The sequence below is a fragment of the Mauremys mutica genome, chromosome 4, assembly GCF_020497125.1.
Source record: "Mauremys mutica isolate MM-2020 ecotype Southern chromosome 4, ASM2049712v1, whole genome shotgun sequence".
Lineage (NCBI taxonomy): Eukaryota > Metazoa > Chordata > Testudines > Geoemydidae > Mauremys > Mauremys mutica.
The window spans coordinates 150,543,284-150,557,455 of NC_059075.1; the positions used below are offsets into that span (position 1 = coordinate 150,543,284).

The window sequence follows — 14,172 nt, forward strand, 5'->3', positions numbered from 1 at the left end:
CCAAACCCAGCTCCATCCCTCCCCCACTGCAAGGAGCAGGGAGGGGGTATGACTCGGGGTATCTCATCCCTATCCAGGGCCAGCACTCAAGGGACAATCACTTTGTTCATACAGCACCAAGCACAATGCAGACCTGGACTGTGACTAGGGCTCCTAGGTGCTACAGTAAAGGAGTTGCCTTAACACTGGCCTCCTCCCATCTCCTTTCCCTCGCATGAAAACAGGAGCCTCTTCCGCAGCAGCTCCCACCCTCTTTGGGACCCTTAAGAGATGGGGTGCAAGCAGGTCAGATTCTGGCAAGGCATTGCAGTGGCTATGGCAGGCTCAGAGCTGCCAAATGAGCCTGAACAAGCAAGGAGCAGCACTCAATGAGTGCCAACAGTAGGGTTCAGGGTTAACAGCCTGGGCCAGTTAGGCCAGCAGCTCCAGGTGGATGTATCTCCCACCCTCAGGGAATGGAGATTCAGGGCTTACCTCCCACCAGCTTCCTCCTGTACCTGCTACCTCTCAGACTCCAGCTGAGGAGCTCACTGCAGCACAGCACCCCCTAGTGGTGTGTAGAGATCAGCATTGCCTGCAAAGGGAAAGCACTCTCTATTGAGCTCCCCCCCGTAGCACAGTGGTCCCTAGTGCCAGGGTCAGCACGAATGAAGCAGATCAGACAACAGGCTGGATGTTTTTGTTGAAAAGTTTAATAGAAATATAGATCTCAAAAAAACCCACACACATAAAACCAGCAAATATCCACTGACTGACCCAGCGGGGCCCAGCCCAGGAGATACCGCCTACCTACGGCTCCTGCCAGTGCCCCCGAGGCTGCAGTCACACTTCAGAGGGGAAAATGCCCTCCTCCTGATGCACACAGGGAACAGATGCCCTGGTGCCTTTACCCACAAGCCCCCTCTCCTGCCTTATATCCTAGCCAGACTGGACAAAGGCCACTTGCCCCCCAGGCACCCAGTGGGAGGTGATCCAAAAATGGCTAATGCCCCCCTTCCCTCCAAACAATCTGCCCCCTGGTACATTCAGCCACTGGGGGGCACTAGACAGAGGCACCGGGAGGATGGAAGCACCAGGAGGATTTGTGCGTAGGCAACTGAGTGCTGAGAACGGAAAGGTTCATCACACCTGCTGGACATTCATCCCCCCCACCCCACTCCTGGACTGGGCCTGGAGCCTGTGAGGGGAGCAGTGGCGGAGGCAGCTTGGTGACTGGCTGCAGGACAGCTGCCTCAGCTCAGGCAGATCTGGGAGCAGCCAAGAGCTTCCCCCAGGGAAGCAGCCAATTCTGGGTGGAACTAGGGCTCAAGGAGGAGATGTCTCCTCCTGGGCAGCAAAGGATTCTGGGTAGAACTAGGACATCTCTCTCCCAGAGAGATCTCTGCTTGGACGTGGGTCCAGGAGCCCCAGGGGAGCTGAGGATTCTGGGAATACCCCCTGAGGACACGATGGCTCTAGGAGGATCCAATAGCAGAACATTCTGGGTGTATCCCCAGGGGAGATGCTCCCTGGAAGAGCTGAGGCTTCTGGGAGTATCCTGGGAGGTAACTACTCTCCTAGGATCCCAGAGGATTCTGGGAGCTCCCCCAGGCCAATGAGCAATACCAAGGACAGAGGGGCCACTCAGTCTCTGGTTCAATGCCCAGTGTGGATCTGGACAGTGCACAGCACCCCCTAGTCCCCATCAGCTTCAAATAGAGCATCCAGCTCGGCCAGGCGCTGGCGCAGCAGTTCCTCCAGGTCAGGGTGCTGGGGTGGGGCCCGTCGCCCACCTGGCGCTCGCCCCGCCAGCCTCCCCCGGGGCCGGGCACGGCGCTGCTTGCGGGGCAGGCTGCTGTCCTGGAATTCCATGGTGCGCTTCAGCTTGCGCTGGCTGGTAAGCACCAGTGCCCCATTCCGCTCCCGAGGCTCCTCGAAGATCGTCTCGAAGGTCCTATGGGGGAGGAGAAAGGGCTAGACAGGACCCAGTGCCCGAGTCCACCAACCCACCCTGTATCCCAGCTGGGACGCCCATAGCACAAATGGGGCCCAGACAGCTGGGTCCTCACCTACTGTGTCCCCCAACTGGGACACCCTCAGCGCAGGGGGAATGGGGATCGGACTCCTGGGTCCTCCACTCAGGACCAAACACCTCCTGCTGTTTAGGGGGGCAGCGAGTTTGTGAGCTGCACCCCTAGGTTCCCAGTAGCAAGAACCAACCACGGCTAGATTTAACCTCCTGCACCCCTCCCCAACTCTGAAGCCAGGCTCTCCCTTTCCTATGAGTTGGAGGAGGGGGATGTACCCCCCCATGGTAGCCACTCCCAACCCCTCACCCCCTCCAGCAGCAGCACCCAGGGCCCTCTCACCGCTTCTCGGTGGGAGTGCGGTAGTTCTTATTCGTGTAGATCTCCTCCAAACTGAACTCCTTCTTGTCCAACCTGTTACGGGGAGACCAGACTTAGCAACAGCGCACGGGAATCCCTTGTCCGTGCGGAGACTCAGCAGCCTCGGGGGTGGAACGTGGGGGTTGGACAACCGCCACACAACAGAAGAGAAGAGAATCCTATGGCCAGCTGTAACTGCTGGGGAGATTCAGAGCCAGGGATAGAACCCAGAAGTCCTGACTCTCAGCCACTCCCCTCCGCCCAAAGCTCCCAATACCTGACCGGCCGGGGCAGGCCCATTGGTGTGAGGTTGGCTTGCTGTTTGGCTGGGGTCTTGCGGATGCGGAAACGAGACACTTTCCCTGTGGTCTCTTCCTGGGAGCACTGCAGGGAATGGCGAGAGAAACAGGACAGGGTCAGGAAAGATTCCCTGTTATGTACACACTGAGTGGAGAGTGCCTCCCACAACACGGCACTCTGCCGAGCCCCCTCCCTGTTCCCGGCAGCACGGCGCCCCCCGCTGAGCCCCCCCCCCCCGGCTCCCCGCCAAGCCCTCCCCTGCTCCCAGCAGCACTGCACCCCCCCCGCCAAGCCTCCCCCCACAGCACAACGCCCCCACTCCCAGGATACTCCCAGAAGCCTGAGCTCTTCCAGGGAGCATCTCCCCTGGGATACACCCAAAATGTTCTGCTATTGGATCCTCCTAGAGCCACTGTATCCTCAGGGGTACTCCCAGAATCTACCGCTGAGCCCTTCCCACAGCACAGCGGCCCCCGCCGAGCCCTCCCCCTGCAGCACGATGCACCCCGCTGAGCCCCCCACCCCAAGCACAGCACCCCCAGGCAAGACCTCCCTCCCCCATCCCCGGCAGCACAGCGTCCCGCACTGAGCCCTCTCACAGCACACACACCCCCCACCCGCTGCCGAGCCTGCCCCCTGGCAGCACGGCATCCCCTGCTGAGCCCCCCACTCTCCACAGCATGGCACCCCAGCACTACACTGGGACTCTGGGACCAGCACTGGCCCACCTCACCTTGGCATCTGTGTGTGACAGGAGAATCCCGCCTGTGGTGACACCATGGCCCCTGCCCCCCTGCTCTGGGTGCTGGGAGCCGTCCCTGTGAGGCAAGAAGACCATATGGACCAGGAACCTCTCAGGGCCTTTTCAGGAGGGCCAGGCAATGCCATGGCACCGGGAGCCCAGATGCTGGGGCAAGGCAGGATGGCAGTGGGATGACTTAGGCCAAGGCAGGGCGGCAAGAGGGATGGGGCAGGGGTTACCTGGGGCAAGGTGAGGTGGTGTTAGGGGCAGGCACCAACAGGGTTACTGGGGGCATGGCAGGGGGGCTCGGGGGGCAGAGCTCCCCAGGCCAAGCAGGAAGTCAGGGCGCTGGAGGTTCAGGGGGCAGAGTTCCTCAGGGCCAAGCAGGGGGCATGGCGACAGGGGGCTGGGTTACCTGGGGCCAAGCAGGGGGCATGGCGACAGGGGGCTGGGTTACCTAGGGCCAAGCAGGGGGCATAGCGACAGGGGGCTGGGTTACCTGGGGCAAAGCAGGGCAGCAGCAGGTTCCTCGTGGTGGGGTGGCCCCGGGCAGGAGGAACGGGCCTCGTCGCAGCGGGTCATGCACACCACCGGGCTGAGCAGGCGGCGGGAGGCCGGGGAGGGGAAGGGGAAGACCTCCTTGCGCAGGCAGGGCAGGACGGGGGGCGAGGGGTGGCCCCGCAGCAACTCCCGCGACACCTCCAGGCTGCAGACCGTGTGACGGCGCCGGCGCGGCGGGCAGGGGGCGGACGCTGGCAACGGGGACGGCATGGCCCAGGGGAAGTCCGGGCAGGAATAGCTGCGGCCCAGGCGGGGCTGGCCGGGGTCCTCAGGGCTCAGGCGCCACTGGCAGATGGGGGGTCTGCGGCTCACAATGCTGTCCCCCTCCCCGTCATCTCTGGCCTCGCCAGGGCCCCTCCTCTCCGCTGGCTGCGAGATGGCAATTTTCACCTCGATGTTCACCCCCTGGCGTGAGCTGTGCGCCTCCTGCTGGCTTGGCCCGCTCCGGCTCTGCGCTGGCTCCTCCTCGGGGCCGGGGGGCTCCGCCAGCCGCCCTCCACCCTCTCCCTCGTCCGGATGGGGAGATGGCGGGGGGCGCAGGCGCGGCTTGACCGGGCTCAGGAAGATGTCGGCAAAGGTCTCCAGCTTGGATTTGACGCTCTGGAAGAGCGGGGCGATACCCCAGTGCCGCAAGGGGGGGACCGTGGCCTGGGGGCGCAACAGCGAACAGATCGGGGGAGGCCAGGTGGAGGAGGAGGAAGGCAGGAGGCTGCCAGGTGGCTCGGCTTCTTCTGGGACAGGATCTGCTGGGAGGAGGGCACAGGGGGTCAGGAGAAGTCAAGGGAGGACCACATCCTGCGACGCACAGACAGCCCGCAATGGTACTGAACCCACTAAACCCTCAGCAAGTTCCCAGAACCCCCCCACAAAAATGCACACTCTTGCCTCCCCAGACCTATTTTCAGAACAAAGAAGAAATGTTGACGTCCCACAAAACGAGACTTGGGGAAAGTCACATTTCGAGCAGAAAGGTTACATTCTGATAAAGATCTAAACGTTTTTTGGACTGATTCAATCTCTTTAAAAGCTTCTTAGCGTGTCTTTTCCTATAAAACAAAAAAAATGGTTGCTAAACAAGAAAATGACACTCTCAAAACATCCAAAATAGAATATTTTTTTAACTGAAATTTAATTTAAATTAATGTTTCCTTCTCAACAACATTTTTGGTCAAAAAATGTTTTGAGGAAAAGTTCAACCCCTGCTCTCCATGGAGCCCCACCCCGTGTCCAAGCTCCACCCTCAACCCCCGCCCCTGCATGAGTTGGAACTCCGCCTACCTGGCTGTGGGCAGCGCTCCCACTGGTCTGAGGACGAGGAAGATGCTGTCAGCTGATCAACCCTGTCAGGAGAGAGAGGAAGTGAAGCTCTGGGACAGCGCCCCCTAGAGGGCCCTGTGTCCCACCCCAGCTGGTTGGTAGGGACGTGCACTTACGTGCCAGGAGGCGACGGCATCAGCAGATCTTCCTGCTGAAGGCTGGCATCCTGCCAATGAGAGGTGGCATCTGAGCTGGGGCACGGGATGGGGTCCACCCCCCACACCCGAGGCTGACAGGTCAGTGGCACCTGGTCAGAGCAGCTTCCTCCTTGGTTGCAAGCCCAACCCCTCCCTCCATTGACCCATCTGGGGTAGCACCCACTGCTGAGATCCCCACCCATCCCTCTCCCCTCTGGCCTGGGCTCTGGCAGCCCCCAACCCCCATCTCCTCTTCTCTGGGCTCTGGCAGCTTCCCCGCTCTCCCACAATCCCTCACCCACCCCCATCCTCTCCTCTCTGGGCTCTGGCAGCTCCCTCTAGCTCCCCAGCTGCTCACTGCTGCCATGGGGCATTCCTCCAGTGCCACGGTCAGGACGCGCTGCTGGGCCCTCTCCATGGGTGACGTCACCAGCTCCTTCCCCTGCTGGGAGATGGAGGGAGACGCCCCCGGCCCCCGGCTCTGCTGCGGCGCCCCCTGCCGCACCAGCCATCGCTTGCCCTGCAGCCGCTCTGACTCCGACCGAGCTGTGCCCTGGGGCGGCCAGCACGATGCAGGGGCCTTATTCTCAGGCCTCTGGCAGACGGGAGACCGATGCTCCTTGGGGGACGGTCTGGAAGAATGAGATGGGGCCACAGACCCCAAAGCCCCATCACTCACTGGCACAATCTTTATCCCCCAGGATCTTCAGCCCCCCCCCCCCCCATCATCACACCACCAGCATCCCCTCCGTGATCCCACTCCCTGCATCCCTGCCATCAGTTCCACTGAGCCTCCTGACACCCCATCCCCACCCCCAACTCCCAAAGCCTCCCACACGCTGCTATACCTACCCTGTCAGATCCTCCAGATCCAGCCCCTGCCCCAGAAGCCAGCGATCCCCTCCCCCGGCAGACGCCCTGCTCAGTATTTGGAAGGTGCCAGGACAACAGGTGCCCTGACACGTGATTCACCCCCGCTCACCTGTCCACGGCAGGCTCCTGATGCCTAGGGGTCCAATCCGAACCAGGCGGAGGGCTCTCAAAAGGGGGCAAGGCCTTCCCAGGGAGGGGGTGTCCTGGGAGGGAGGGGGTGGCTGGATGAGCTGAGGGAGAGGTGCCCCTTTGGGAGACCTGCTGGGCAAGAGACGCCATGGGGTTAAACATGGACCCCATTCCCCGCCCCGAAACTGACTCCCAGCTCCTGGCACCCCCAAATGACCCTCCTCAAGAGCCCAGCCTGGTCCCCTCCCATGTGTAATGGGGGTGCAAATACCAAGCGGTCCTGCCCACCCGAGCTCAGCACAGGAGTTTCTGGGCCGTCCGGGGGCAAACCACAGCAGCGAGAGAAGGAGGGTACGCGGGGGAGAGGCTGGCTCAAGAAATCCATACCGGGGAGCGGCAAAGGATTCAGCAGGTTCAAGGGAGCAGGACGACAGGGCCTGGGAGGGGTCAGTGGAGGTTGGGGGGCTCAGGCCATCGGATCTCCAAGCAGGGCCCCCCCACCCCAAAACCACCCCTCCCCCTCGCACTCACAGCCCCTTGTGTGGTGGCAAGACACTCCTCCAGGGCAATGGCCAGTACCCTGTGCCGGGCTCTCTCCATGGGTGAGGCCACCAGCCACAGCTCCGCCCCCGGGGCCCACTGAGGCACCCCCTGCTGCAGCCGCTGCCGTCTGCCCTGCAGCCTCTCCGACTGGCGCCTTGCCTGAGGAGATCCGGCCCTGCCCCGGGGCAGCCAGCACAGCGGGGGAGCCTTCTCCTCGGGCCCCCGGGGGGCGGGGGAGCTCTGCTTTGCAGTGGAGGGTCTGGAAGAGAGAGATGGGGTCACTCACGGGGGCCATGGACCCCAAATCCCCCTGATTACTGGCATGATGTTCGCCCCAGGACCCAGAGCTCCCCCCCCCCCCCCAAATCACCCAGCCTGGCTCAGACCACTGCCCCTCATTGTCTGCCACCCACACCCCCCGAATCTCCTCCCCCCAAACACACAGTCCTCCTGGCCATGCCCAGAGAAAGAGGAAGGACGCTGACCCCGGTGAGGTCTGCCCAGGCCCTGACCCCAGAGAGGAGGCCGCTGGACAGAGGTGAACCCCCCACACACCTGTACACAATGAGCCTCTGGCGTCGGATGTTCCGCTCCGAGGCAGACAGCTTGGTGCCGCCCCCTGCCAGCGCCCCTCTGGCCATGGGGTGCTCCATAGCTGGCTCCAGCTGGGATGTAGGGGGCAGCCCCCTGGGATCAGGGGTTCAGAGGTCGTCCCGGGACAGCCTCCTGCCTACTCATCCTCCAGCGTGGCCGCCTCTGCCCAGGAAAGTTAATCCAGAGTTACAATGAGCACTGCAAGACCCCCGCCCTAACCCAGCTCTAGGGAGCACCGGCTCTGTTGAAGTGCCCCTGAGGACTCAACATGACACCCCCCAACCTCCTGCAACCTAGGGTTGGCAGCATGGCCACAATGGCAGAGGGCTGAGCCATGGGGGATCAGACTGGGGTGTGTGTATATGGTGGGGAAGGGCTGCAGAGGTGGCACATTCCCACGGTGCAGCACTCAGAGCTCACAACGGACAAGCAGAGCAGGGAGCCGCTGGGAGAATAATTACAGGGCATTAGCAGGCAGGCAAAGCCATTGCTAGCGGTAACCCGAGAGCCCCCTGCGCAGCTCAGGTGTGACCTGACACCAGCTTGGGAGCAAAGGGGAACCTCGGAGGTGTGGGGGTTGGGATCCATCACCTAGAGATGGTTTCCCAGGCCACAAAGGACACACATGGATCCTGGGCAGTCGGGGACACGCTAGAGCGGCCCTGATGGGGCACCTCCATCTCTTTGTCCTGCCTCCCAGCACTGACGCCGCCTAACTCTGCCCCAGGACTCACCCACCCTGATTCTCCACACCAGGCCTCCCCCACTTCAGGTTCCTCCCTTCTCCCCCTAGATCCTCCCCACCAGCCCTCTCTCTTTCCCCTCTCTCAGTCTCCCACTCTGATTACTCCCAAATCTCTCCCCCACTGGGTCCCTCCCCCAAAATCCATCACCCCAGCTCTAGGTCTCGCTCCTCCCCTTGGGTCTTCCCCCCCAACTACTTCCCCTTTCCCTCACTCCCCCACCTCCCCCACACCTCTTTACTCTCATCCCCTCCCACAGGTCCCTTCTTCCCCAGCTCTCCCCATGTTCCTTTCCCTCCAATGCTGCACCCCTCCCCACCTGCTCCCACCCCTGCAGGCGCCCCCTCTCAGCATCTGCTCTCCCCCTGGGTATTCCCCCATGGCTCCCATCGCTGGTCCCCCTAAACTGCCCTTCCACCTGGTCTCCCCCATTGGTCCCTTTCTCCCCAGCTGCACTCCACCTTTCCCCCATCAAACCCCTCCACCACTTCTCTCACCACCCCAAATCCACCAAGCCATCCGTCCCCCAGGTCTCCCCACACCCCCGCTGCACTTCCCCTTCCCCCTAACCTCCCCCATCCCACCCCGTTACCCTCCCTCACTGATCGCCCCCCCACTGCCCTGCCCCATGAGTCCCCCTCCTCGAAAGCCCTCACTGCTCCCTAACCCCCTGAATCTCCTTCCCCGACTCCTCCCCCTCCCAGCTACCTCCATTTCCTCCCCCCTCCCTCATTGCCCCCCTTCCGGCTCCCCCCATTGCCCTCCACCCTCCTACTGCTCCCCTCCAGCTCCCCCCTCCCTCCCATTGCCCCCCTCCCCCCACTGCTCCCCTCCAGCTCCCCCCCTCCCACTGCTCCCCTCCAGCTCCCCCCTCCCTCCCATTGCCCCCCTTCCCCGACTGCTCCCCCTCCTGGCTCCCCCCATTGCCCCCCTCCCTCCCACTGCTCCCCTCCAGCTCCCCCCTCCCTCCCTTTGCCCCCTTCCCCGACTGCTCCCCCTCCTGGCTCCCCCCTCCCTCATTCCCCCACTGCTCCCCCTCCTGGCTCCCCCCATTGCCCCCCTCCCTCCCACTGCTCCCCTCCAGCTCCCCCTCCCTCCCACTGCTCCCCTCCAGCTCCCCCCTCCCTCCCATTGCCCCCTTCCCCGACTGCTCCCCCTCCCGGCTCCCCCCTCCCTCCCATTGCCCCCCTTCCGGCTCCCCCAACTTCCCCCTCCCTCATTCCCCCACTGCTCCCCCTCCTGGCTCCCCCCATTGCCCCCCTTCCCCCACTGCTCCCCTCCAGCTCCCCCAACTTCTGTAATTTCATTCACTTCGGTTCTACACTCCCACTGCTCCCCTCCAGCTCCCCCCTCCCTCATTCCCCCACTGCTCCCCCCTCCTAGCTCCCCCCACTGCTCCCCTCCAGCTCCCCCCTCCCTCAGTCCCCCACTGCTCCCCCCTCCTAGCTCCCCCCACTGCTCCCCTCCAGCTCCCCCCTATTGCCCCCCCTTCCCCGACTGCCCCCCTTCCTTCCTCCCACCCACCGACCGCTCCCCTCCCACTGCTCCCCCACCCCGGCCGCTCACCGGCTCTCGCCCGCTCCCGTTCGGTCTCCGGCTGCGGCTCAACCTCCTCCCGCCCCGCCCCGTTTCTGCCGACGCTTCACGGCCCGACCCCCCGCGGCCAATGGCAGCGGGCCTTGCTCCCGTCCGCCCACAACCAATAGGCGCGCGCCTTGCTGCCCGGAGGTCCCCGGAGCTTGAAGCCGTGGGGGGACGCCATCTTGAAAATGGGCGAGAAAGAAAGCCGTGTCACGGCTCAAGCTGAGCCGCCGCCATCTTGGGGTGGGGCAAGCGTGTAAGTTGAAGGGCGGTGGCAAAAGGGGACATAGCGGTGCCGCCATGCGGTGCTGCCATCTTGGATAAGGGCATCGGAGGGGGTGAAGCAGTTTTGGGGGAGGCCATCTTGGAAGAGGGCGAGAAGCTGGGGATTTAAAGGGCCAGGCGACCCTGGGTGATGGGGGCTCTGGCCAATCCCCATCCTGGGAGCGCTTGGCCCACGCTCTTTGTTCCTCTGCGGACCCGTTTACACCGCGCCGTGTTAAAACACATGCCAAACTTCCCACCCATGCAGCTCGCTCTGACTCAGCCACCTGGCCTCTTCCTGATCTCCCGTGTCTCTGGGTCCTCTGCAAACTGTGCCAGGGATTCCCTCCGCTCTCCTTCCAACACGTTAATAGCGTAGGGCCCAGACCCGATCCCTGCAGGGCCCCCTGGAAACACACTTGGCCAATGAGGAGTCCCCTGTGCCATGTACATTTTATACCAGCCTAGCTTTTTAATCATTGGGCTGATCCAGGGAGGGGTGGGATACCAAGCCAGATGGGCCCATTGGTTTAGAATCAGAGAATATCAGGGCTGGAAGGGACCTCAGGAGGTATCTAGTCCAACCCCCTGCTCAAAGCAGGACCAACACCAACTAAATCATCCCAGCCAGGGCTTTGTCAAGCCTGACCTTAAAAACCTCTGAGGAAGGAGATTCCACCACCTCCCCAGGTAACCCATTCCAGTGCCTCACCACCCTCCTAGTGAAATAGTGTTTCTTAATATCCAACCTAGACCTCCCCCACTGCAACTTGAGACCATTACTCCTTGCTCTGTCATTTGGTACCACTGAGAACAGTCTAGATCCATCCTCTTTGGAACCCCCTTTCAGGTAGTTGGAGGCTACTATCAAATCCCCCCTCACTCTTCTCTTCTGCAGACTAAATAATCCCAGTTCCCTCAGCCTCTCCCCATAAGTCATGTGCCCCAGCCCCCTAATTTTTGTTGCCCTCTGCTGGACTTTCTCCAATTTGTCCACATCCCTTCTGTGGGGGGGGGGGCAAAACTGGACACAATATTCCAGGTGGGGCTCACCAATGCCAAATAGAGGGGAATAATCACTTCCCTCAATCTGCTGGCAATGCTCCTACTAATACAGCCAATATGCCGTTGGCCTTCTTGGCAACACTGCTGACTCATATCCAGCTTCTCATCCACTGTAATCCCCAGGTCCTTTTCTGCAGAATTGCTGCTTAGCCAGTTGGTTCCCAGGCTGTAGCAGTGCATGGGATTCTTCCGTCCTAAGTGCAGGACTCTGCACCTGTCCTTGTTGAACCTCATCAGATTTCTTTTCTCCCAATCCTCCAATTTGTCTAGGTTACTCTGGACCCTATACCTACCCTCCAGCATATCTACCTCTCCTCCCAGCTTAGTGTTATCTGCGAACTTGCTGAGGGTGCAATCCATCCCATCATCCAGATCATTAATAAAGATATTGAACAAAACCGGCCCCAGGACCAACCCCTGGGGCACTCCGCTGGATACCAGCTGCCAACTAGATTGAGCCTTTGGTCACTACCTGTTGAGCCCCACAATCAAGCCAGCTTTCTATCCCCCTTATAGTCCATTCATCTTTAACTTGCTGGCAAGAATATTGTGGGAGACCGTATCAAAAGCTTTGCTAAAGTCAAGAGATATCACATCCACCACTTTCCTCATATCCACAGAGCCAGTTATCTCATCATAGAAGGCAATCAGGTTGGTCAGGCATGACTTGCCCTTCGTGAATCCATACTGACTGTTCCTGATCACCTTTCTCTCCTCCAAGGGCTTCAAAATGGATTCCTTGAGGACCTGCTCCATGATTTTGCCAGGGACTGAAGTGAGGCTGACTGGTCTGTAGTTCCCCAGGTTCTCTTGCTTGCTCCAGTGAGGCAATGACTGTGTTTGTAAGGACCCCTTTTTACATAGTCACTAGTCTGACTATCACTGTGATGGCATACCTGTGCTGTGCCTAAGCCTCCAGCTGCCCGTGTGTAGGGGGGATCCCTCTCCTACAGGTGGTGCAGGCCATCTTCCCCCAGGCATCTCGTTACCTGAAAGGATCCCTATGAACATTTTCCCTTTGCTCAGATCCCACATCCCCCTGACAGAGAATAGGGTTGGGGTTAAAATCAGGGCACATTCTCTGTATTAGTTCTTGGGGGAGACTTCACCAAGTGCCATCTTGCCTGTTTCCCTTCCCCTGAGCAGGATTCCCCATCCCCAACCCAGCTGTGATCTCCCAGATGGAGTGAAGGGAAGAGTCGAGCATCTCAGATCTCCAGGGCTCCGAGGAAAGGGAGATCCCAAGAGGATCCCGGACAGATGAGGAATGAGTGACACCAGCTCGGAGACTGTCTGGGACCGAAGGGAAAAGCTGGGATCCCAGTAAGGCCACCAGGAGCCCCCCAATTCTGTCGTAATGTTCAGTATCATTCCCAGCAGGTCCCTGTTCTCACGGCAGCTGTCACTCGTGGATCCCACCCCTGGCAGGAGCCCTCCCTCCCCCAGCCTTTCTCTGAGGCCTTTCCTGGGCCGTTGGGACAGACCCAGCCCTTCCTCTCCCCTCTGGGGAAGGGGTTGGGGGGATTCACTTCCTGCCCAATCAAGTTTTCTTCTCAGTGACAAATGAGATAATAATCGTAACATTGGTTTAAAAATTGGGAGGGATCTCTGTATAAACAGCCCTCATGCCCTATATCAGAGGTGGTTGCATCTCAGATTCAGGTGCAGGATTCTATAGAAACAGCTCCCACACTCCACCTCAGCGATGGCTGCATCTCAGCAATAGGCAAGGTATCCCTGTATGGACAGCCCCACACCCCACTCCGAGGTGGCTACATCATAGCAGCAGGTGCAGGATCCTGTATAAACAGCCCCCACATTCGACCCCCGAAACAGCTGTATCTCAGCACCGGATGAGGGATCCAGGCAAAACAATACAAGCAGCGCTTAGACCTTCACAAGCTTGTCCAATAATGTGGTCTCATATTATTCATAATTAGGGCTCTACCAAATGTGAAAAACACATCATGGACCGTGAAATCTGTTTTTTTGTGTGTTTTTACCATATACTATACAGATTTCATGGGGGAGACCAGGGATTCTCAAATTGGGGGCCTGACCAGGGGCGGCTCTAGACCCCAGCGCGCCAAGCAGGCGCGTGGGGCGGCCCTTTCCCGGGGGGCGGCATTTGGCTCCGGTGGACCTGCCGCAGGCACGACTGCGGCGGGTCCCCTCTTCCCACGGCTCCGGTTGAGCTCCCGCAGGCATGCCTGCGGCAGGTCCGCTCCTCCCGGGCTCCGGTGGACCTGCTGCAGGCATGCCTGCGGGAGCTCAACCGGAGCCACGGGAACAGGGGACCCGCCGCGGGACCGGGGAAGGGCGGCGCAGCGCACCGCGCTGCTTGGGGCAGCCTAATTTCTAGAGCCGCCCCTGGGCCTGACCCACAGGGCGTTGCAGAGAAGTTGCAAGTTTATTTTTTGGGGGGTGGGATCATGGTATTGCCACCCTTATTTCTGTGCTACCTTCAGAGCTGGGCGGCCGGAGAGCGGCGGCTGTTGACCAGGTGCCCAGTTCTGAAGGCAGCACCGTCGCCAGCAGCAGCGCAGAAGGAAGGGTAGCAGTATGGGTGAGTCTCATCTTATGCGCATTTAACATGCATGAATTCAGCTTTGCACAGTCAGCAAAAACAAAAAAAATTAGAGAAAAATAACAATTTCAATACTGCACCTGTAGTGCGGGCGACTCCCGCCCACCATTACACTCAATGTAATTCTGACTATACGCGATTTTTGCTTTATGCGCTGACAGCGGAACATAACCCCAGCGTAAGATGAGACATTCCTGTACAGCAACCTCCCCTACAATAACCTTATGACCCCCCCACAACTCCTTTTTGGGTCAGGATCCCTACAACACCACGAAATTTCAGATTTAAATATCTGAAATAATGAATTTTACTATTTTTAAAATAGTAAATGTGAATGTGGTAGGGCCCTATTCATAATCTCTCCTCTTGT

At 60.2% G+C, this 14,172-nt stretch overlaps 1 protein-coding gene across 5 annotated transcripts; it reads right to left on the bottom strand.

The window, feature by feature from the left end:
• Window positions 1–674: 674 nt before the first annotated feature.
• Window positions 675–9,998, bottom strand: PRR14 (proline rich 14). 5 transcript variants are annotated; one of them, XM_045012981.1, is made up of 12 exons: window positions 9,872–9,998; window positions 7,524–7,724; window positions 6,957–7,227; window positions 6,406–6,554; window positions 5,782–6,055; window positions 5,403–5,452; window positions 5,248–5,309; window positions 3,908–4,715; window positions 3,400–3,484; window positions 2,644–2,750; window positions 2,349–2,420; window positions 675–1,933 (listed from the first exon to the last, which is right to left on the bottom strand). In XM_045012981.1, exons 2-12 carry the CDS (start codon window positions 7,619–7,621, stop codon window positions 1,675–1,677), a joined length of 2,235 nt encoding a protein of 744 aa, XP_044868916.1. In that variant the 5' UTR covers window positions 7,622–7,724; window positions 9,872–9,998; the 3' UTR covers window positions 675–1,674. The 5 variants fall into 5 exon arrangements, with proteins under 5 accessions (XP_044868916.1, XP_044868918.1, XP_044868919.1 ...); XM_045012983.1 differs by lacking the exon at window positions 9,872–9,998 and adding an exon at window positions 8,154–8,307 and having other exon boundaries at window positions 7,005–7,227; XM_045012984.1 differs by lacking the exon at window positions 9,872–9,998 and adding an exon at window positions 8,154–8,306 and having other exon boundaries at window positions 7,128–7,227.
• Between the last annotated feature and the right edge of the window lie 4,174 nt (window positions 9,999–14,172).

What these genes read in the sequence shown, in the direction of transcription:
- PRR14 (XM_045012981.1), bottom strand. Translation starts at nt 7,621, where the DNA reads ATGGAGCACCCCATGGCCAGAGGGGCGCTGGCAGGGGGCGGCACCAAG. An exon ending in CAGAGGCTCATTGTGTACAG is followed by an intron (nt 7,228 to 7,523) that starts GTGTGTGGGGGG and finishes TCTCTCTTCCAG; the next exon opens with ACCCTCCACTGCAAAGCAGA. An exon ending in TTGCCACCACACAAGGGGCT is followed by an intron (nt 6,555 to 6,956) that starts GTGAGTGCGAGG and finishes CTTGCCCAGCAG; the next exon opens with GTCTCCCAAAGGGGCACCTC.